Source organism: Myotis daubentonii, chromosome 15, assembly GCF_963259705.1.
Source record: "Myotis daubentonii chromosome 15, mMyoDau2.1, whole genome shotgun sequence".
Taxonomy (NCBI): domain Eukaryota; kingdom Metazoa; phylum Chordata; class Mammalia; order Chiroptera; family Vespertilionidae; genus Myotis; species Myotis daubentonii.
In genome coordinates, this window is record NC_081854.1 from 17700419 (window position 1) to 17725410 (window position 24992).

Consider the following 24992-nt stretch of genomic DNA (forward strand, 5'->3'; position numbering starts at 1 on the left):
GATGAACCCCAAAAGACCAACACCAAGACACATCATAATTAAATTGGCAAACACCAACGACAAAGTAAGAATCTTAAAGGCTGCCAGAGAGAGACAGAAAGCTACCTACAAAGGATCTCCTTTTAGAATATCAGCTGACTTCTCAAGAGAAACACACCAGGCAAGAAGGGAATGGAATGAAATATATACAAAGTGATGCAAAGCAAGGGAATGAATCCAAGAATACTATACCCAGCTAGGCTATCATTCAAAATTGAAGGTGGAATCAGGAGCTTCACGGACAAAAAAGGGCTAAAAGAGTTTATTACCACCAAACCAGCAATGCAAGAAATGCTAAAGGGACTGCTGTAAAAATAAGAAACAGAAAGACAAGAAGAAACACAAGCATTAAGAATAAAAATGACCACAAACAAGTACTTTTCAATAATAACATTAAATGTAAATGGATTAAATGCTCCAATCAAAAGACACAGGGTAGCTGAATGGATAAGAAAACATGACCCATATATTTGCTGTCTGCAAGAGACCCACCTCAGAACAAAGGATTCACACAGACTGAGAGTGAAGGGATAGAAAAAATTTTTTCAGGCAAATGGAAATGAGAAAAAAGCTGAGGTTGTGATACTTATATCTGACAAAATAGACCTCAAAGTAAAGGCCATAACAAGAGATAAGGAAGGCCACTACATAATACTAAAGGGAGCAATTCAACAAGAAGATATAACTCTGGTAAACATATATGCACCCAATACAGGAGCACCCAAATACATAACACAACTTCTGGAAGATATCAAGGGAGAGATCGATAGCAATAAAGTCATAGTAGGGGACTTCAATACCCCACTGACACCACTGGATATATCCTCTAAACAAAAAATCAGCATAGAAACAGCAATCCTAAATGACTCACTAGATCAGATGGACTTAATTGACATCTCTAGAATATTTCACCCCAACGCTACAGAATATACATTCTTCTCCAGTGCACATGGGACATTTTCAAAGATAGACCATATATTAGGACACAGGCAAAGTCTCTTCAAATTCAAGAGAATAGAAATCATAACAAGCATCTTCACAGATCACAATGACATAAAATTAGAAATCAAATACAATAAAAACATTGGGGAAAAAATCAAACACTTGGAGGCTAAATAGCATGCTATTAAACAATGACTGGGTTACCAGAGAGATCAAAGAAGAAATAAAAAGCATCCTGGAAACAAATGACAGTGAAAACAAAACAATCCAAAATCTATAGGACACAATGAAAGCAGTCCTGAGAGGGAAGTTCACAGCTCTACAGGCCCACCTAAAAAAAAAAAAAAAAAAAACAAGAAAAACTGGCAGTAAATGATCTGACCCTACAACTCAAAGAGTTAGAAAGAGAGCAACAAGAAAAGCCCACAATATCCAGAAGGAAGGAAATAATAAAGATCAGAGCAGAAATAAAGAACATAGAGACCAAAAAAGCAATACAAAAGATCAATGAAACCAAGAGCTGGTTCTTTGAAAGGATTAACAAGATTGATGAACCTCTCACCAGGCTCACCAAGAAACAAAGAGAGAGGACCCAAATAAACAAAATCAGAAATAAAAGAGGTGAAGTAACAACTGATCCTACTGATATACAAAGGATTGTCAAAAAATACTACGAACAACTCTACTCCAACAAACTGGACAACCTCGATGAAATGGACACATTCCTAGAAAAATACAACATTCCAAAACTCAATCAGGAAGAATCAAAAAACCTGAATAGCCAATAACTACTGATGGAATTGAAACAGTAATCAAAAAGCTTTCAGCAAACAAAGCCCTGGACCAGATGGCTTCACAAGGGAGTTTTACTGAACATTCAAAGAAGAACTAAAGCCAATCCTTCTCAGACTGTTCCAAAAAAATTCAAGAGGAAGGCACACTTACAAGCTCTTTCTATGAAGGCAGCATTACACTAATCCCAAAACCAGATAAAGACACCACAAAGAAAGAGAATTACAGGCCAATATCCCTGATGAACATAGATGCTAAAATCCTCAAAAAAATTCTAACAAACTGGATCCAGCATTTCATTAGAAAGATCATACACCATGACCAAGTGGGATTTATTCCAGGAATGCAAGGCTGGTACAATATCCGCAAATCAATAAACGTGATACATCACATAAACAAATTGAAAGAAAAAAACCACATAGTCATATCAATTGATAAAGAAAAAGCATTTGACAAAGTCCAACACCCTTTTCTGATAAAAACACTCAGCAAAGTGGGAATAGAGGGATCATACCTCAACATAATAAAAGCCTTATATGACAAACCTACAGCCAACATCATACCCAATAGGAAAAAAACTAAAACCATTTCCCTTAAGAACAGGAACAAGACAGGGATGCCCACTTTCACCACTCCTGTTCAACATAGTACTGGAAGTGCTAGCCAAAGCAATCAGACAAGAAGAAGAAATAAAAGGCATCCAAATTGGAAAAGAAGAAGTAAAATTGTCATTATTCACAGATGACATGATACTGTACTTAGAAAACCCTAAAGACTCCATCAAAAAACTATTAGACCTAATAAATGAATTTGGCAATGTAGCAGGATACAAAATTAATGCCAAGAAATCTATGGCATTTTTATACGCCAATAGTGAACTTGCAGAAAGAGAAATTAAAAAAACAATCCCATTTACCATTGCACCAAAAAAATTAAGATAGGAATAAACTTAACCAAGGAGGTAAAAGACCTCTACCCAGAAAACTACAAGACATTGAAAAAAGAAATAGAGGAAGACAGAAACAGATGGAAGAACATACCGTGTTCATGGATTGGTAGAATCAACATCATCAAAATGTCCATACTACCCAAAGCAATCTATAGATTCAATGCACTCCCCATTAAAATACCAACAGCATATTTCACAGAACAAACTCTCAAAAAATTCATCTGGAATAAAAAATTACAGTTTTGATGATATTATTATACTTATAATCTTATTTTCTTGAAATATTAATGTTTATTGCATGTAATATTATATTAAGATCATTTTTCTTGAATAATTTATGTTTATTGCATTTAACATTATTATATTTAAAATAGTTTCTCTTGAGATAAAAATAAATAAGTAAGTAAATAAAAATGTTGTAAGGGATTGCTGAGAAGAAGAAACAGAGAGAGAAACCTAGCCATACAGAATTATGATGGCTATAAATAAGTACCTCTCCATAATAACCCTAAATGTAAATGCATTAAATACTCCAATCAAAAGGCGTAGGGTAGCTGAATGGATACAAATTCAGGACTCAACTCTATGCTGTCTACAAGAGACCCACCTCAAAACAAAAGACACACACAGGATGAAAGTGAAGGGATGGGAAAATTTTTTCCATGCAAATGGAAAAGAAAAAAAAACTGGAAGAACGATACTCATATCTGACAAAATAGACTTCAAAATGAAGGCCATCACAAGAGACAACAAAGATCACTGCATAAGACTAAAGACATCAACCCAACAAGAGTATATAACCCTGGTAAACATATATTCACCCAATATAGGTACACTAATTATATAAAAAAATCTTCGGAGAAACTAAGATGGCAGCATAGGTAAACACCAGGAAATTGCTGCCTCCCACAACAACTTCAAAAATACAACAAAAGGACAGGACGGACATCATCCAGAACTACAGGAAGGCTGGCTGAGTGGAAATTCTACAACTAGAAGGAAAGAAAAGCACACTGAGAGCCAGAGGAGCTGCAGAAGAAAGTGCAGAGGTACGGAGGCTCGCGCGCGCGCAGAAAGGGGCTGGTACCTGAGGACACGACAGTCTTTTTGAATCGGGAGGGAGTCACAAGCTCCCGACTACTCTGAACTCTGGTTCCGGGAAGTCTCTGGGGACCCAGGACTCATACGGGGAGAAATTGGACTGTCTAGCAGCAGGCAGAACTCTGAACTTGAGGGCAGCTTTCCCTCAGAGGTGCTTGCAGCAATTAAATTACCGGGACACCGAGACGCGGGGCCCCTTAGGGCGGGGCTGAGGATCCACCATAGCTGCTTGCTCCGCCCTTTGATTCCCTGAGACCCCACCCAGGCTGCAGCAGAGGCTTTTGCATATGAATGCCCCGGCCCTTTGCAACCTGAAAATAACCTAACAAAGTGCAGCTGGGCCAGACAGATCCAGAACTTCCAAGAGAAGGCCCAAGGCCCCACAGCCGCTTGCATTGCTTCACAGCTGGGCTTCATCAGGGTCCCTCCAAACTCCAAAAAAGGAAGGGGAATCTGCAGTTCTCTTCGTAGCTCCTGCCGGGTAACCTCAGGAAGAGGCTAAATTAGCACCTCCTTAGATCCAAGAGCCAGTGTACCCAGTTGTCAGAGGGGGACCATCTGGATTACAACTCCTCAGATCCATAAGGGACACACTCAGGGGGCAGACTCAGTGAGCACCAAAGCCCCACTGAAGCAAGTCTTGCCCCAGAAGGGTGTCTTCAGCACAGAAGTTCTCCCACTGCAGACACAGCTGATTCTCACTGCCAGTTGGCCTGGAGGTCAATTCCTCCCAGTGATCCTACAAAAATCAAGGAATAACTACAACAAGACTGTGCACAAAGCCGACAAGAGGGTGCACCAAGAGTGTCCACCTCAGGTAACTGGGGAGGCTGAGCCACTGGGCCCTACAGGACACCTAGCACACAAAACCACTCTACCAACACAGGGAAGCATAAAAAATGTGGAGACAAAGAAACAGGTCACAAATGACAGAAATGGAGGAAAGCAAACAACTGGATATAGGTTCAAAACAACGTTTATAAGGTTTTTCAAGAATTTTATGGAAACCTCCGATAAATTTAGTGAGACCCTGGAGGATATGAAAAAAGACCAACTAGAAATTAAGCATACACTGACTGAAATAAAGAATAATATACAGATATCCAACAGCAGACAAGAGGATCCCAAGAATCAAGTCAAAGATTTGAAATACAAAGAAACAAAAAATACCCAACTGAAAAAGAAAAAAGAAAAAAGATTCCAAAAATATGAAGATAGTGTAAGGAGCCTCTGGGACAACTTCAAGCATACCAACATCAGAATTATAGGGGTACCAGAAGAAGAGAGAGGGCAAGATTTTGAAAACCTATTTGAAGAAATAATGACAGAAAACTTCCCCTACCTGGTGAAAGAAATAGACGTACAAGTCCAGGAAGCACAGAGGACCCCAAACAAAAGGAACCCAAAGAGGACCACACCAAGACACATCATAATTAAAATGCCAAGAGCAAAAGACAAAGAGAGAATCTTAAAAGCAGCAAGAGAAAGACAGTCAGTTAACTACAAGGGAGTACCCATACGACTGTCAGCTGATTTCTCAACAGAAACCATGCAGGCCAGAAGAGAGTGGCAAGAAATATTCAAAGTGATGAATAGCAAGAACCTACAACCAAGATTACTTTATCCAGCAAAGCTATCATTCAGAATAGAAGGTCAGATAAAGAGCTTCACAGATAAGAAAAAGCTAAAGGAGTTCATCACCACCAAACCAGCATTATATGAAATGCTGAAAGGTATTCTTTAAGAAGAGGAAGAAGAAAAAGGAACTCTTACCATTTGCCACAGCATGGATGGAACTGGAGAGCGGATAAATACCACATGATCTCACTCATTTGTGGAATATAATGAACAACATAAACTGGTGAACAAGGACTGATCCAGAGATGGAGAGGCATTGATTGGACTGTTGGGCCTTGGAGGGAAGGTAGGGGAGGGTTGGGGTAAGGGGGAAAGATCAACCAAAGGACTTATATGCAAGCATATAGGCCTAACCAATGGACACAGACAACGGGGGGAGGGAGGGGGAGGGCAAGAGCGGGGGGGGGGATAGGGGGTAACGTGGGGATAAGGACACATATGTAATATCTTAATCAATAAAAATATATATATAAAAAGAAAAAAAATCTTCTAGAGAACTTCAACAGAGAGATTGACAATACAGTCATAGTAGGAGACGTTAACACCCCTCTGACATCACTGGACAGATCTTCCAGACAAAAACTTAACAAGGAAACAGAGACTCGAAAGGACACACTGGATCAGATGGATTTAACAAACATTAGTAGAACATTTCACCCCAACAAAGCAGAATATACATTCTTCTCAAGTGCATATGGCACATTCACAAAGATAGACCACATGTTAGGACGCAAAACAAGTCTCTACAAGTTCAAGAAGATTGACATCATATTAAGCATTTTCTCAGATCACACTAGAAGAAATTATAAATAAACTACAGTAAAAACAACCCAAAACATTCAAACACCTGGAAGCTAAATAGCATGTGATTAAACAATGAATGGGTTACCAACGAGATCAAGAAAGAAATCAAATCTTCCTAGAAACAAATGAAAATGAACACACAACAACCCAAAATATCTGAGACACAGCAAAAGCAGTCCTGGAGGAAAGTTCATAGCACTACAGCCATACCTAAAACAAAACAAAACAAACAAAACAAAACAAAACAAAACAAAAAACAAGAAAAATCAGCAATAAACTATTTAACCCTACAACGTAAAGAACTATAAAGAGAAAAACAAGAAAAGCCCAAAGTAAAAGGAAGGAAATAATAAACAGTACAGCAGAAATAAATACCATAGAGACTAAATAACAATACAAAAATCAATGAAACAAAGAGCTGGTTCTTTGAAAGGGTAAACAAAATTGATAAAGCATTAGCCATACTCATCAAGAAACAAAGAGAGAGGACCCAAATATTGAGTTACAACTACTTCTTATCGATCTTCAAGAAAATATCCATAAACTCTCTGTTAAATTCCCAAGTCACACACTACCAATATCTAAATTAGCAGAAAATTCCATCATTTCCTTAGGGTCCCCCGCCACGCCCAGCACCCTTCCCCACATGTCCACTTGCAGACTCACAGGGTGATAACAATTGTCCCTGCATCTCTCCTTTGTTCAGCTGCTGACACCTTCAGGACGGTGATGGTAATCAAGACTTGAAGCCTAAGAGCCTGGTCCCACAGCTGACCAATAAGGCAGGACTGGGCCTCCACATGGGTGGGGTCAGGGGCAGCAATGACCATTCTGCAGCCCTGGGGGGACTGGGTAGTTGGGCAGACAGAGCTGACCAAGGTGAGGGGACAAAGAGCTGATGTAGGACTGAGTGGGGAAGCACTGAGGCCTCAGCTGGGAGCGCTGAAGGGGAGGTAATGGAATGTTCGCAGGGAAAAGGCTGGATTCTGCAGGGGAAAAGCTCTGGGGCACGGACTCAGCTGCAGGCGCTAAGCAGGCTGTGTGCCTCCTGCTGGCCCTCATCTCACAGCTCCCACCTCCAGGAATAAGGCTCTCTCCTCACGTCCACCTGCCCTCCCTCACCTGCGCTCCTTCATGGTCCACTCTACTTGAAGGGGCTTTGGGTCCCTGTTCTGCACTACAGGGAGGGGGAGGGGAGGCTGAGTCACCCACAGACAGCCCAGCAGTGCTGTCCTGAGGAGGGTTTGGAGAGTCAGGAAGGTCCTCACACTCCCACTTCCTGGGTCCTGATCTGAAGTTGATGGCGAAGCCCGACACCACCTGCTCCCTCAGGCGCTGAGAGATCTCCCTCACCACCCTGAGCAGACCTCCACCTGGACTGCCATCATCATCAACCAACAGCATTTGGTCACTTTCTTCTAAATGGTGGTCAGATGCTTTTCAGCTCTAGGGGAAATGTGACTCTCTAAGGCCAATAACACATCTCCCCTCATTCTTCAATAGGACGATTCTTGAAATACCCAGGAGGACCCACCACCCACTGAGGAAGGCCCAGTCTGAAATATTTCACAGCAGCCCAGCCAAGGCCATGTGCACAGGTAGTAAGTGGCAGGGCCTTCAGAGCAACAGGCTCACAACCATTGTCCCCTGTGACCACCCCTCGTGCAGGAACATCTGGGCCCTGGTGTCTATCCTATATTACCCACTGCCCTGAACCATCTCCCTCTACAATGACTGAGGCCCTGGGGATGGTTCCAGGTCACCAGTCCATGCTGCCACACCCCAATGTGAGGGGCTCCCTGGGGACCCTGATGTCTGAAGCAGGAGCTACACCCTGAACAAATCTAAAGAGTATTTGAAGGGTGGGGGCTGTTGCAGTAAAAACACTTGCATTTATTTGTCTCAAGTGATGGAAAGGTCTCCAGGATCTCAAGGAGGAGTGTGGGTGCCCTCTAGTGGCTTGTTCCTACTTGAAGAGGAGAGAAAGGGGCAGGAGAGTTGTGAGATTGGGGCTGAAGTCAGACAGAGGGCAGGGTCAGGTTCAGAAGGAGGCATAGTTAGAGGTGATGACTGATGACTACCTTGGCTCACCGGCTGGAAACTGGGTTGTGAAAGGATGTGGCCACAAATCAGAATGACTCCAGTGGGTTGTACTGCAAAGTCGGGTGAGGAAAATTCTGTAGACACTGGGAAGAGAAAACACATCATAACCAATCTATATGCCATGCCATTAGACAGCCTACTCTGATGTACATACCATCTCATGCATCTTAGCAGTAAACACAGTCATTTCTATCCTTAGGAAGAAAGGTCTTATTAAAAGGAAAAACTATATCATAGGAGTTTGTCTATATTTTCAGAATCATACACTGTGACATCATGACTTCAAAATGAATTTATGCCTCCAAAATGGAGTATCAGGTCTCATTCCCAGCACCTGTGTGCTGACAACCCCTGTCCCAATCCCTGGGCCCCCCCTCTGAACTACAGAACCTATAATGTTCCGTCATTAAGGGGTTCGGTGGGGTCTTTGTAGTGTCCTCACCATTCCTCCCTCCACCTCTCAGACTCTGGGCAGAATCTGCTGTCCACTCTTGGGTGTGGTAACTAAATTACCGGCCTCTATTTCTGTCCTCCCTCCATCCCAACAAGTGACAGGTTCCTTCTGCAGGTCATTTTGAGGGAAAAGTTCTCAAAAACTGTTGCCTTGGCCCACCCTGAACTAACCTCCACCTTTAGCGCCATCATCATCACCCAGAAGCATCTGGAAACTTTCTTTTGAAAGGTGGTCAGATGCTTTCCAGGCAAAATGTGAATCTCTCTGCACAGGGATGAGTAACAAATGGACAGAGGCAAATGGCATTAGTGTTCACAGAAGGTGACCTATATGAACACTTAAAATCACAGGAGAGTCCACATGAAATCCACATTCTTGAACTAAAACATGGATCATGGGCGGCTTTCACCACTTCCTAAGAGCTAAACTACAAAAAGTGTTATCGATGATGAACTAGAAAAATTAAACCTGCATCACAGTTACTGATAAATTGAAAATGGTTATTGGCTTTCCTCTAAAGAACATTCCAGTGCATGTTTTCATTTTACAATGACGTAAGGGTCCCTTCTATCAAGAGGCTAGCTACACCCTGAACAAATTTTTTAAAAACAATTTTCATTGTTGCAGGAATACAGATGTCCCCCACTTCGCCCTTTCTCTCCTTCCACCGGCCCCCACCCCTCTGCAGGCCTTCACCCCATTATTGTCTGTGTCCATGGGCTATGCATATGTGGTTTTTGGTTAATCTCTTCATATTGCCCCCACTCCCTCCCCTCTGAGACCTGGTCCAGGTATCCATGCCTCTACACCTATTTTGTTTGTCAGTAAAAATTTTTACACTTTATCACTTTAAATCTGTAAAGCAAAGCGAGAGGGGGCCTCTGGGCACTCACCCAGATCCCAGCACCTCCCACCAGCAGAAGGATGAGGTAACTGCTAAGCTCCCCTGGCCCTGAAGACAGAGGTGTGTGCCCTGTGTGCAGTTCCTGAGCCCTGATGTCCCTGCATCCACCGGCACTGATGGGTGGGTCTGGCCCAAGGCTGGAGTGTCCAGCCCCTCTTTATGGTTCAATTGGGGCCTTCAGGCCAGTGCACAGAGAGCGGGAAGCTCTGGAAATTGAATCACTGCATGAAAGCACCCACAGGGCTCTCAGCTCTCAGGGCAGCTCCTGGGTGCACTGGAGGCCACATGCCACCCACCATAATAGAACCTGCAAGTCCCCACAGGTGGTGGATATCAGACCTGGAGGCCTTTCCCATGAGGCGACCCTGATCCAGCACCTGCCTCCGACCTGCGGAGGCTTACTGAGGCCTGTGGTTTGGTCACTTGGCACTTTGAGTGCCTGGACCTTGTGCCAGAGAGGCCGTGCTCAGCAAGGAGGGAATCAGGGGTCTGAGGAGGAGGGAACCTACAGTGAGAGAGGGAGGCGGAGCCAAAGCACTGGCATCTAAGATAACCCCTGATGACAGATGGGAAGGTCCAGTCCTTGTGCCCAGGCAGGGACTCTGAACAGAAGCCTCATTCCAGCGACAATCTCAGTGAGGACGAGACAGAAGCCAGATCAATACCCAGCTCTGCCTGTCTGCACCTTCATATTGCTTCACAGACACCATTAAACAAATGATAGAAACCACACAATCAAAGCCTGGCACCTGCCCTCTTATCCTACCACCTGTGACATCTGTGGTCAGAGCATGTTTACTGGAGACCAGGGCCTGGATTCAGCATGGGAGGGGGCCAGCAAGTGCCCTTGTTTTTCTCAAAAAGGGAGGGAAGGGGTCTCCTAACAGTGAGGGGTCAGACCCCCATTCATTCCTCCAAAATCACAGCCCTCCCCACCTCTACCTGGTGAGTGACATCTCATCTCCCCAGGCTGGGTCTTGGTGACAGCCTGTGTCCTTCCTCTTCTCAGTGACACCTGACCTGGCACAAACTCTGGACTCTCAACCCAGGTGGAGTTACTACCACAGGAGGAAGGAGCCCACCTTTACCTCAAAGGAAGTCAGGGGGCAAATCCCTGGGCCCAAAGGCCCTGATCTGTGGGGTCACCTGGCTGTGTCTCTGAAAACATCTGACCAGCCCATGATGTCCTCGGGAACTTCCCATGCAGGATGGGTCAGGAGAATCTAAGATCTGGGGTGCTTCCACCTAAGAGGGGCTGAGGGTACAGGGGGGCCGCATCTCCCCTAAGAGAGGGACCCTCAGGGCCCCCTACTGAGTCTCCACGTGGAGCTGCTCCAGATCCTGGGCCCGTGGGGAGGCCTAGAGCAGATGACAGTCAGGGACACAGGGGACTTGGATGCAGTGCCCAGTGCTGTGATGGGGACACACAGGGCATCCTGGGCATTAGAGCCCCAGGCCAGCACCCTCTCCTGGAAGCCCCACAGGAGCCCTCACCAGACCCTTCCTTGAAACCTCAGGGACAGTGAGCTCCTCCTGGGTGGGTAATTCTCCTGACACTGGATCCGGAGTCCTCTGGACAACCACCACCCTCTCCCTGCACTCACCATGTCCTGGATGAAGTCGGGCAGCCTGGGACCCACAGTGACTGGCCACTCAGCCTGGAGGTCAGAGCCCACCCCTGTCCAGGGCTCAGGGTCAGCTCCCACCCTCTGGAGCAGGGGTCCTCAAACTTTTTAAACAGGGGGCCAGTTCACTGTCCCTCAGACTGTTGGAGGGCCGGACTATAGTTAAAAATAAAAACTAGTCGGCTGCTAAGCAACAGGCAGCAGCGGCAAAAACACCTGGCAGGCCGGGTAAATGTTTTCGGCGGGCCGTATGTGGCCCCCGGGCCTTAGTTTGAGGACCGCTGCTCTGGAGCCTGGTCAGCATCCCTGATGCAGCCGCAGTTCACCTTACTCCCTCCAGGAGGTGACATTGGAACACACAGTCAACATTAAATTAACATAGGAACTTGGGAAAGGAGCCTGATTTCTACATCACAGATCCTTCTGGGCTCCTCCCATGTGTCCCCTTTGTCCCACAGGCTCCTTCTAGGGGGCTAGGTGCACCTGCTCTCTCAGGGACCTTGTGCAGCTCCCCATCCCTGCCTTGTTCCACCATGGGGAAGGCAGGGGGACCACAAGCAAGTCCCCCAGGCAGAGGACAGAGGCTGCCCCAAGGGTCAGGTAGCACATGGACAGGCTCAGCCAACAGCTGCAGAGAGGGGAGGTCTCCTAAAATCATGGCTTTCAAGGGCCACATGCACCTGCATGCGGGCAGCAAGCCCTTCCAGTGTCCCTACTGCTCCAGCAAGTTTAACCTCAAGGGCAACCTGAGCCGGCACATGACGGTCAAGCACAGCATCATGGACATCGGCCTAGACAGCCAAGACCCCATGATGGAGCTGACAGGCACCAAGCCCTCGGAGCTTGATAGCCAGCAAGAGATGGAGGGCTTCGAGGAGAATGCCTATGCATACGTGGGCGTGGACAGCAGCACCGAGGCCAGCATCCTGACCGAGCAGGCCATAAAGGAGCCTACTGCCATGTGCTATAGCAAAGCTGGGCTGCCCAGAACCAGGTGAGGGGGTCCTGGGAGTGGGGGTGAGACCTGTGAGCTGTGGGCTGTGTTCCTGCAGCTGAGAAATGAGCTACTGCCCCACTGTGCAGAGCCCTCCCCCGACACTGAGTTCTTCGCACCACTAGGGGCTTCTAGACCAAATGGACTGTACCACTGGCCTCAGTTGTGAACCGGGCCCAGGCCCCAAGCTTTTGGGGACCCAGGTCTGCATCTCCTGGGCTTGCTGCTGTGGGAGTGTGGGTAAGGGACAGGTCACAAGGGCTCTGCCTTCTACCTCCAGGTGCCTCCCGAGCTTCCTGGAGCCAGGTGCGCATGTGCCCCAACCTGGACAGCAGACACCTTCCCCAGCCAACCCGGCAGAAGCCCCATCTTACCACCCTAAGGTGAGTTTTGGCAGATGTCACCCAATTCTGTCTTAGCTAGGGCACCTCACATGGTGTGTCCCAGCTCAGTGTCCCCACCGTGAGGTGAGATGAGACACACCTTGGTCAGGCCACACTAACGAGGACATGCAATGGCCCCTTGAGCGGGGGGCAGGGCACCGTGTAGGGGTCACTGGGGACCCACAGGAACTGTCAGGGGGAGGACAGGAGCATTTGTCTTCCTTAAGGTGCAACAAGTATCCATTTTGAGGATGGGACAGCCAAGAGTCCGCAGGCTCCCAAGAAGACCAATATTTCAATATTTAAAAAGGAAAATGAGCCCTAACCGGTTTGGCTCAGTGGATGGAGCATCAGCCTGCGGACTCAGGGGTCCTGGGTTCGATTCTGGTCAAGGGCATGTACCTTGGTTGCAGGCACATCCCCAGTGGGGGGTATGCAGGAGGCAGCTGATCGATGTTTCTCCCTCATCGATGTTTCTAGCTCTCTATCTCTCTCCCTTCCTCTCTGTAAAAAATCAATAAAATAAAATTTAAAAAAAGGAAAATGATGACCATAGTCAAATTATATATATATATATATACTAGGGGCCCGGTGCGCGAAATTCGTGCACTGGGTGTGTGTGTCGGGGGGAGTGTCCCTCAGCCCAGCCTGCCCCCTCTCACATACTGGGAGCCCTCAGGCGTTGACCCCCATCACCCTCCAATCACCTGATCGGCCCCTTGCCCAGGCCTGACGCCTCCACCAGAGGTGTCAGGCTTGGACAGGGGTCCCCCATCTCCCCCTGATCACTGGCTCTGGACCCCGCCCAGGCCTGAGGCCTCTGGCCCAGGAATCATGCCTGGACAGGGGACCCCCATCTCCCTCTGATCACTTGCTCCACCCCCCACCCAAACCTGACGCCTCTGACCCAGGCTTCAGGCCTGGGCAAGGGGACCATCATATCCCCCCAATCCCCGGCTCCGCCCCCCACCCAGGCCTGATGCCTCGGCCAGAGGAGTTGACCCTCATCACCCTCCGATCACCAATCACCGGATCGGCCCCTTGACCAGGCCTGAGGCCTCTGGCAGAGGCGTCAGGCCTGGGCAGGGGACCCGCGGCTCCCCGCGGTTGCAGGCTCCGCCCCACCCAGGCCTAACACCTCTGGCTGAGGCGTCCGGCTCGGGCAACGGGGACCCGCAGCTGCAGCGGCCCCACGATCGTGGGCTCCGCTTTAGGCCCAGGCAAGGGACCCCTAGCTCCTGGGACTGCCAGCTTCGACCGTGCCCAGCTCCCATCGCTGGCTCCACCCCTACTTCCTGCTCTCACTGGCCAGGGTGGAAAAGGCACCTGATTCTCCGATCATGGCTGGGGGGCAGGGCAAAGGCGGCCCCAGGGCCGCCTTTGCCCTGCCCCCCAGCTCTTAGCTCCCCCCTGGGTTTCTGATCACTGTCAGTGGCAGGGGGCTTCTTCCTGCTTTCCCTTTCACCTCCCTGCATTGTGCCTACATATGCAAATTAACCGCCATCTTGTTGGCAGTTAACTGCCAATCTTAGTTGGCAGTTAATTTGCATATAGCCCTGATTAGCCAATGAAAAGGGTATCGTCGTACGCCAATTACCATTTTTCTCTTTTATTAGATAGGATATATACACACTAATAAAAGAGAAACATGGTAATTGGCGTACGACTGCTACCCTTTTCATTGGCTAATCAGCGAGATATGCAAATTAACTGTCAGCCAAGATGGCGGCCGGAAGCCAGGCAGCTTGAAACTAACATGAGGCTTGCTTGCTTCAGTGACGGAGGAAACCAACGTTCCCCACCTGCCTTGCAGGCCTCTGAGCCTGCAGTTTAAGAAACTCTGTAACAAATACCACTGGGCCTCAGCCAGCAGGATTGCAACATTGTAAGCAAAGGCCAGAAACCTACTTTCAGCCGCGGGGGCCTAAGAGCTGGAGCCAAGCTTCAAAGCTAAAGCTGGCCCAGAATAAAAAAAAAAAGAAAAGAAAAAAAGGAGCAGTTGGGAGCTTCAGTCACCCCCAGCCTGAAAACAGCCCTCAGCCACTCACCCAGACTGACCAGGAACCCCAGTGGGGACCCCCACCCTGAAGGGTGTGTGACCAGCTGCAAACAGCCATCATCCCCTCACCCAGGCTGGCCAGGCACCCCAGTGGGGACCCCCACCCTGATCCAAGACACCCTTCAGGGCAAACCAGCCGGCCCCACCCATGCACCAGGCCTCTACCCTATATAGTAAAAGGGTAATATTCCTCCCAGCACCGGGATCAGCAGAGTCACAAGGCCTCCCGGCACTGGGTTCAGCGTGACAGGGGGCAGCGCCCAAACCCCGATCGCCCTGTGGCTCTGTGTGTGACAGGGGGTGGGGCCACAACCTCCCTATCCACCCTGCTCTGTTCGTGACAAGGGAAGGCGCCCCAACCCCCTGATCAGCCCTGCTCTGTGCCTGGTAGGGGGGAGCTCCCCAACCCCCCCCCCCACGGGCCCTGCTCTGTGTGTGACGGGGTAGAGCCATAACCTCCCCATCGGCCCTGCCCTGAGTATGACAGTGGCGGCGCCCCAACCCCCTGATCGGCCCTGCTCTATGGGTGATAGAGGGCGGTGCCCCACCCCCTGCTGGGCCCTGCTCTGTGTGTGATGGGGGCAGCGCCCCAACCCCCTGATTGGCCCTGCTCTGTGCGTGACAGGGTACAGAGCCCCAACCCCCCTGATGGGCCCTGCTCTGTGAGTGACAGGGGGCAGTGCCCCAACCCCCTGATTGGCCCTGCTCTGTGTGTGACAGGGGGTGGCGCCGCAACCTCCCCATTGACCCTGCCTTGAGTGTGACAGGGGGTGGTGCCCCAATCCCCCAATCAGCCCTACCCTGATCATGACTGAGGGTGGCATCACAACCTCCCAATCTCTCTGCTCTGTGCATGACAGGGGGCTGAGCCCCAACTCCCCAATCGGCCCTGCTCTGAGCCCGACCAGGGGCTGCACCTAGGGATTGGGCCTGCCCTCTGCCACCCGGGAGCAGGCCTAAGCCAGCAGGTCGTTATCTCCCGAGGGGTCCCAGACTGCGAGAGGGCACAGGCCGGGCTGAGGGACCCTCCCCCCCGAATGCACAAATTTTTGTGCACCGGGCCTCTAATATATATATATATATATATATATATATATATATATATATATATATATACAAATAGGAGTATTTGGAAAGTAATTTATTTTATACTAGAAGCCCATTGCATGAAGATTCATGCAATAGGCCTTCCTTCCCCAGGCTACTGGCACCGGTTTTCCTCTGGCACCCGGGACCCAGGCCTTTGATCTGGCTGCAGTGGAGAAGCCAAGCTTCTTCAGTCTTCAGTCTTCACTCCAGCCGGAGCCTTCAGTCTTCACTACGAGCCTGCATATGCAAATTAACCACCATCTTCTTGGGAGTTAATTTGCATAGTCACGCGGATTGGCTGGTGGGTGTAGCAGAGTGACAACAATTTGCATGTTTCTCTTTTATTAGTGTAGATATTTCCTTTTCAACTCTGTGTTGCCCATAACATTTTCTGATGGAGAGTGTTTTCCTTTTTCCGAAGTGAAGCTTTCTTGTGTGCTTTGTGTGCCCCCCAACCCAGAGCTGCCTGGTCGAGGAAACTCTGGGGGTTGTGCTTTGGTACTGGGGGCCCAGCTTCTGGCAGGGAGGCTCAGGAGGCAGGTGGGAAGCAGGAGGAGGTGGTGGGGCAGGCCCTCCACCCCTTCCAGCCACTTGCCAGTGACTCACTCTGCATCACACAAAAGAGGCCAGAGCTCCCAGGGCAGCTGCCCTCCTCGCCTGTCCCCAGCCGGCTACTGCCCCTGGAACTGGAGGCAGCAGGGTCCAGACAGGGAAATAGCACATTCAGGACCCAGGGGCCCAGACTCCTGCCCACTGGCCTCCTGAGGCCTCCGTGGGGAAGGGCGGGCAGGGTTATCCCCAAAGGCACAGAAGGAGGTGAAGCCAACTTCAGCCCAGGAACCAGGTGGGGGGACTGCTGGGGGTGGGGGACCGCTTTGCAATGTAGCCCCTCCAAGGCTGTAGCCTAGTGCAGGGCCATCCCCAGCCTCAGGGTGGCTGTGATCAGGACTGAGGGGAGGACACTGTGGCCTGGGATCAGGCAGCCAGAGACCCCTGCTTCTCTGCTACAGCTCACACTAAGCAACAGATGAGAAGGCTGGGGCTCACGGAGCCTCACCCCAAGTGTGCTCTCCAGACCTCGGGCCCCCCAGCACCAGGTGCCGGCCACAATGACCCTCAGGTGGAAGTAACCTTGTCACTGTGGAAGACATTTTCTCCTGCTCAGAGCATCATTCCTGACAACTACCTCTTCCAAAACGTCTTTCTCCCCTGGTACCACAAAGAACCCTGTGCCTTCTCCTCCTCATCCTCCTCCTCCTCCTCCTCCTCCTCCTCCTCCTCCTCCTCCTCCTCCTCCACCTCCTCCTCCTGCCAGAGCAGTGTCCTGGGTCTTGGAAGCCCAAGGGAGAAGGTTCAGGACCCCAGGGTGGGGCTCTCATTCCTGCCTGCAGCCCCACCATCAGCTGATCCTCAGTGAGTTTGATACTTGAACCCCCCTACCCTGTGCCTTGGACCTGGGCAAAGCTAAGGAAAGGGACAGCACAACTCACAATTTGAGGCGGGGGTGGGGGAGGGTGGTCTTGCAAAGGCTCCTATCTTCACCCCTCGACCCCAAACTTTGCAAAAGAGGTGTGAGGCCTCTCAGGGGACTTGGAAACTCCTGGATGAATTCCATTCTAACTTATTTTGACACGTATACAAACCAACTGTTTCGAAATTCCACTTGTGCAAAGTCCTACTGTGTTTTTATGTTCCTGTTTAAAAGAGAAGTATACTTAGCAATAATTATAAATACGTGAATATTCTTTTTTAAAAACAAAATCATGGCCCTCAAGAACCAAGGAGCTCATAGCCACATGACTTCCTACCATAGTCCCCCCATCTGACACGCAGGACACCCCCTTCACTGAAGGTCCTACTGAGACTGCTGGTCCTGGGACTCTGTCCCTGGAAACAGAAACCAGGCTGGTGACACCCAAAGACAGAAAGTGGATCCCATCACCAGTCATCACTCACAGGACCCCTTCTCACCCCAGAGTCACCTGCTGGCGAGTGCAGCAGGGTGGCAAGAGCCTCTCCTGCCTCTGCAGCAGCACTAAGGTTGTCCTACTGCTGGCTTAGGCCTACTGCCAGTGGGGAGAGGGCCTAAGCTGTCAGTCCGACTTTAGACAATAAAGACAAAAGCAGGCAAATTTAAAGGCTTATTTAGCAATCAATGTTTCAGTATTTCATATTATTTCAAAATATCTAAAAATTCAATAACCTTAATTAAAATTTACTAATTTAGAAAAGAATAGTTGAAATAAGTTAAAAGTTATTTCTTTACGTGGCTATCTTCCAGAGATTTTTATTTTTTTATTTTATTTTATATCTCAAGAAAAACTATTTTAAATATAATCATGTTAAATCCAATCAACATTAATTATTCAAGAAAAATTATTTTAAACATAATAGCATTGCTTGCAATAAAAAATATTTTAAGAAAAAAAGGATTTTATGTATAATAATATTACCAAAACTATACTAACGTAGTATCATATCACAAAAGTTGTAGGAAATATTAAAAATATGCAAATAACAGCATTATTTACATTATATTCTAAAATAATTTTCCCATTCTGGCTCTATTTTTGTTCATCAGTTTATGTTGTTCATTATATTCCATAAATGAGTGAGATCACGTGATACTTATCTTTCTCCAACTGACTTATTTCGCTTACAGTGATGCTCTCTACATCCATTCATGCTGTTGCAAATGGTAGGAGTTCCTTCTTTTTTACAGCAGCGTAGTATTCCATTGTGTAGCTGTACCACAGTTTTCTAATCCACTCATATACTGATGGGCACTTGGGCTGTTTCCAAATCTTAGCTATTGTAAATGTGTTCCTATGAACATAGGGGTGCATATCTCCTTTCGGATTGGTGTTTCTGATTTCTTGGGATATATTCCTAGAAGTGGGATTATTGGGTCAAATGGAAGTTCCATTTGTAATTTTTTGAGGAAACTCCATACTGTTCTCCACAGTGGCTGCACCTTTCTGCATTCCCACCAGCAGTGCATGAGGATTCCTTTTTCTCTGCATCCTCGCCAGCTCTTGTCATTTGTTGATTTGCTGATGAAAGCCATTCTGAGAGGTGTGAGATGGCACCTCATTGTTGTTTTTGATTTGCAAGTCTTAAGTGGCCACAGGGGAAGGTGTTTCCCAATATGGTGTGTCGACTGTCTTCCCCCTATGCAAGACAAATGTCTCTGTGGAAAATATGTCCTCCACTGCGTGAGAGAATGACTCCGCTGAAGAAAATTGGGATATCTGCCTCTGTGCTCTAGCCCCTGAGCCCCCAGTCCTGGGTTCTGTTCTCAAAGCTACTGTCCACTTCCCCCTCCTTCTGCCAGAGCACAAGGTGGGTGGCTCCACAGGGAATTTTTGTGCATTGGCCCTTCAAGAAGGTACCCAAACTTTCAGCTGCCACTCCCTGGCAGACAGCACCCCTCTGCTTTTCACAGCTAGATGTTATGTGGGTACCCTCAGATTTGGTGCTCTCTGCTGGGGATCCCAGCTTGGGGATTAGATCCCAGAGTTCACAGTGGCAACCGCACCCCCCGCCCCCCTTCCCCCTCCCCCCCCCCCCACACACACAGCTGAGATATCTCACCAGGACTTCAGTTGCTGTCTGTGGGTGCCCCACTAGCCCTTTCGGGCCTCTGCCCCTCCTACCAATCTCTATTAACTGTCCCTTTATATGCAGTCTCCACCTTCAGTCCTTGGGTATCAGGATTCTCTCCTATGAGTTTTCCATTCATTATTCAGGAAGTCTTTCTGTATTTCAGTTGTAATTCCAGCTCATAGAGATTTGTATTTTTAAAATGGCCCAGACCAGAGTTCCTGATACTTGCACCTCAAAGGCCCTGGGACTTTGGATTTGGAAAGCCAATTATAGCATTTTGAGCTGAATAGGGGAATGTAAAATGATTTAGTGGACTTTAATATTCTGGAGCCACACCTCTGACGATGAAAACAGGGCACAGTAAAACAAGGACAGTACTTTAATCCTTCAAGGATTGGCAAATGTTGGCAAAAGGACGAACTAATTCATCCATTTTGAAATGTTTCTTTTTATTTGAGTATATTTTTCTCTGAGATTCTGTAGCAATTACAGAGAGATCTAGTTTACAGGTAGCATAGAGCTGACTCATAACTGCTTACAGGTATGGAAAAGACACATTGATCTAAGTAGGCCTCATTCTCCATTCACTTCCCTGGGAATGTTACAACAGGACTAGCTGCAGGCAGGGTAGCATTAAACTTAATGGTGCCATTAACTGGCCAAACCTCTTCATTGTCCACTTTAGAGTGGGGCCAGGCTAAGTTGCAAAAGAAGATTAGCCCTTTTTATCCCTTTGGGGCACCTGAGTCAAATTTCTCCCAGTTGAAGCATTTGTACCCCAAAAGAAAAGGGGACTCTCAAGGCACTGTGGCCTGGTTCCCCATCTACAGAGGCATGTGCAGCAAGCCATGGTTAAACATCTCTGCAAGTCTCTCGGCTTGGCTGTTTGGGCCATTCTGAGTAGGGCAGGTCTCCTGTTAAGCTTTCTCTCTGACTCTCATGGAAGTTAATAATGAAGAGATGGTTAGCAAACATTCGGTCAGTCTCAAGATTAGTTTCCTCTTCGGGGTTCCCTTAAAATCATTTTCCCTTTTTGTTTCAGAATCTGTTTCATTTAGTTCTAAATACATATTAACCTTGTGGGCCGGGGTGGGGGCGAGGGAGGCGGGGGGACATGTGAGCATCACTGATTTTAAAATCTCTATCAGGTGAATTGGGACTGAATGACCAGTAAATTATGTTGCCCCTTAACATGCTCTAATTCAGTGGTTGGCAAACTCATTAGTCAACAGAGCCAAATATCAACAGTACAACGATTGAAATTTTTTTTGAGAACCAAATTTTTTAAACCTAAACTATATAGTTAGGTACAGTGTTATTAAATTAATTAGGGTACTCCTAAGGCTTACGAAGAGCCACACTCAAGGGGCCAAAGAGCTGCTTGTGGCTCCTGAGCCGCAGTTTGCCAACCACGGCCTTAAATGAAAGGGGAGAGGTTCTGATTTTAAAACAGCCATTGGTTGCTTAGACACCCCTCCCATTTGTACAGAAGTTTTACTCTGAGGGAGAGGGAAACGTAGACGGGTAGGGTTAAGAACAGATAAGGTAGCCCCAATAACTCCAAGGGCCTTAGTAATGTCCCCATTTAAGATGATTTCAATTTCTCCTAACATATTAGTAAGGAGAAGGGGAAAATACCCTCTCAGAGTCCTGGAGCCACCCTATGTTTGCTTCTGTTTCCTCTTTGTAAATCACATTTCAGATTTCCTTGTTAAACAGTCTTTCTCATGGTGACCTTGCTCTTTATTGCAAAAGACTCCTCTCAGGTTTCACACCAGGCCTTATTTAGTAATCCTGTTGCCTTGCTCTCAGAAACCAGTGGCTGTATTAGTTGGACTAGGTCAGAATAGACAGGATTGTTCTAACAGTGAAATTTTTGTGAATCCATCAGGGTCCCAGATAAAGTCGGGAATAATTGCTAGTTCCTCTCTAGCTGAGACCAGCTTTTGCCAAAGGGAGCTGTTAGAATTCTTATTCTCATTTTCCTGCAAGTCAGTGGTAATAGAGGAGAGGGAAGGGGAAGAAAGATGGAAGAGGAAAGGGCAAGTCCATACAAGAAAGGTTGGAAAGGAAGCGGGGGAAATGGGATGTAGGCATTTATTAACTTCAGAACAGTTCTGAGACAGTCTCTAAAATTTCTTATTAATTTCCTTTCTTCTATTGGAAGAATTATTTTTTATGTGCTTCTCCTTAGAATCTTCTAATTTCCAAATCAAGATATGCTTCCCATATAGTAATTCAGTTTCATTTCAAAGCCAGCATTTTTCTTATTTCTGCATGCAAAATATTAATGTAGGTACCCCAAAACAACTGCATTTTGACCATTTCTAAGTTGATATTTTCTAGTTAAATCTTCCCATTTCTGTGAAGCACTTGCATGGGAACCAGCAGGCTCAATGGGCTCTTTGCTGGATCCTAGCATGATGTCTGGGTCTGTTGGAAGGTCCTGGGTGAGTTTCTTTGCAATCCTGCCGAGAATACGCCAAGTAATGTTAACATAAAAACATTTGAACCTGTAAAGAATTTGTGTGGGTTTATTTAAGACAATCTGTCGACAATGGCCGGGAAGCAGTATCTCAACAAGTCGGGATAGTGCTCCAGAGAATGGCAGTTTTTTCACCTATTTTTATACGTTACAAACACAGGAGGGGATGTAGGTGGGTTGCATAAAATCCATTGGTGAAAGATTAGAGAGGCGGGAGAAAGCAAAGTGGAGAAACCTCTGGAATTGGATAAAAAGTAAAACGATAGACACATACTTAGAATGTGCAGATAGTTAATAGTTACTAGTCAACAACTAACATGATAACAATAACAATGAAGGAATTTCTGGTGTCTGTCCTGGTGCCCAGGCACATTAGGTTGTGCCCCAGGGTGTCGGGGAAAAGGGAAGTTACACGTTACTCTGACATTTCAAGGATATGTCATCATAGATGCAAAAAAGACAGATAGGCTCAGTTAAGATAACGGTAGACCTTGTCGGTGAAGATACCAACCTAGGATGTAACTACCCACCAAAACTGCTTTTAGTTAAAGTTTAATTTCAGACCATCTTTTGTGATTACTTTAGGTCTCTGAGTTTGAAAAACCACCATGCAGGCCTTCCCTGAGCTGCTCATGTTAACATGTGGCCCCTTTCATCCACATGAGTCAGAATCTGAATTTTTAGCAGGACCTGCAGTCCCTCCCTATGCACAGGAGATGGGGAGGGGAGTTCCCATCCCCACATCATGGGGTCTCATTCTGGCTGGGCATCCACTACAGCTGGGCAGCTGCCAAAGCAGCATTTCTAAGATGTCTCCTGGTCATTGAATCTTTAGAAAGTTCCATAGATGATACCATACACAACAGGGTGGCATCCCTGTGACCAGAATTCCTGATGTCACCCCAGGCTTCTGCTCTGAAGATAAGAGCCAAATGGGGATGAGAGAAAGTGGTGGGAAAGCTACTGTGCACTCCACACAGAGCTGTGGGAGACGCCCTGGATATGTACACCCCAAGCTTCTGTTTGTCCAATTGTGAGCGGTGGCATGGAGCCAGGGGTTAACCTGCAGAGTTAGATATGTTCTCAGTTCAGCAACCTCTGTTCTTGAGTTCAGCTAAGAGAAGAATTCAGAGTCAAAAACTCAAATTATAAGAGAGAGTTTATTTAGAACGTCACAGAGGTAGTATTGAGATGTAGCAGAAATGGGCTCAGGAAACTAGTTACAGCAGCAAAAGAAGGACCCTTGGAGCTTAAGAGAAAGAAAACAAAGATACGAGCCTGGAGGAAAGAAGGAGTGGGGACAGCCATGATGTGTTCCAGAGAGAAAGAGCCACACTGGGTCCTTCTTCTTGAGGGTAGTTGTCTGGAGGTTTCAGGGGAGGATCCCAATAAAATATTGATCAGCTTTCCAGGTGTGTCCTTTTGGGTCGAAGGTCATTAGTCAATGCAGTAGATCCTGACGTTAGCTATGTCCAGACTAATCCGATTTTGCTGCTTTTCTGGGTCTAGAGCTGAAATACAACTGAAGCCTAGATGTATTTGATGCCAGTCAGAACCTCATTGTCCTGGGGGCTTAATGCTGAAGGGCTATTCTTAAGTCCTCTGGCTTCTTCCCCCTCTAAGGGCGTCTAACCCACATGACTAAGTACATGCCAGGGGAGGAAAGGTCAGGGGAGGGCCTGAACCACATGACCAGTGATATGAAAGGTCAGAGGGTCTAAACTGCAAAACCAGAATATGCTCAGTGAGGAAAGGTTACCCAGGGGGCAAGGTCCCAGTCCAGTTTTGCACATTGCTAGGTACCTGGGGCTTTCCATTCTGGTGACCTTCCCTACTGGCCTATTGTCCTTCTCTGCTCAGGCCTAACTGCCTACTGCACAAACAAGGTGTGTGTGAGTGTGTGTGTGTGTGTGTGTGTGTGTGTGTGTGTGTGTGTGTCTGTGTGTATAAGGAGGAGTCACTGCAGAAGGTAGAAGCCTCAGGAGTTACAGGGAATGCAAACGTAGAGGAAAGAAACGGGGAGGCAGGAATAATGGGAGGGCAGGGAGGAACCTGGGTACAGACCCCACCCCTGGCTCATGTGACCAGGGAAGTGATCTTGGCCCAGGAGGAGGCTCAGTGCACAGGGAGGAGGAACAGCACATCCCACTCACCAGGACAGCCGTGTTTGTGAGCATTTCTAGAATCCAAGATCTCCCCACAGAACGAGGGACAGAGCAGCAGACACCATGGAGTCCCCCTCAGCCCCTGCCCACAGAGGACTTGTCCCCAGGCAGGGGCTCCTGCTGGCTGGTGAGAGGGGACAACTACCTGGTGGTGGGTGGGAGGAGGAGAGGCACAGGCTAGCTGATGACTCCTGAGGACCACAGGCTCTCAGAAAAAACAGGGGGGAGGGGACAGGCTTCTGTTTGGACTTGAGGGGAGAAGACAGGGGAGCAGAGTAGGATGGGGGAGGGGACTCCACAACAGGAAAATGAGTGGAAGTGGTGAGGGACAGGAAAACCTTAATGGCTGCTCATTTCCCAACTTACTCATCACTGAGAATTGAATGCTAAAAACTTTTTTAAAGAATGTATTTGTATGGATTACAGAGAGGAAGGGAGAGGGAGAGAGAAACATCAATGATGAGAGAGAATCACTGATTGACTGCCTCCTGCACGCGCCCCCACTGGGGATTGAACCCACAACCCCGGCATGTGCCCTTGACCAATAACACACCGAGATCCTTCAGTCCAGAGGCCAATGCTCTATCCACTGAGCCAAACTGGCTAGGGCTAAAAACTTTGGATAATAACAATTTATGTGAGGAGACAGAAAATTTAACCAGGAGCAGTAAACATTGTCTTTACCACCAAGCTGAGAAATGGGCAGATACATCCAGGAGGTGCAGGATCCTGGAACAATCACTCATTCACCCATAGGTACTTGCAGCCTGTTGCAGGCACTGGGGGTGCAATAAGATCAGACAAGCCCCTGCCCCAATGAAGCTCATGTTCTATGGGGAGGAAGCAGACAAGGGAAGATG

At 47.5% G+C, this 24992-nt stretch overlaps 1 protein-coding gene across 24 annotated transcripts in view; it reads left to right on the top strand.

The window, feature by feature from the left end:
- The window catches only part of LOC132216799 (carcinoembryonic antigen-related cell adhesion molecule 1-like), a 287472-nt gene that overhangs the window by 65808 nt on the left and 196672 nt on the right, over positions 1 to 24992 (top strand). The window contains exon 1 of one of the 24 annotated variants that reach the window (XM_059666367.1): positions 23988 to 24259. The exons of 22 other annotated variants lie outside the window; for them this stretch is intronic. In XM_059666367.1, coding sequence (XP_059522350.1) covers positions 24196 to 24259 — 64 coding nt within the window. In that variant the 5' untranslated portion in view covers positions 23988 to 24195. Of the gene's footprint in view, positions 1 to 23987; positions 24260 to 24992 lie in introns of those variants that run through there. One more of the 24 variants, XM_059666364.1, reaches the window with a different exon arrangement.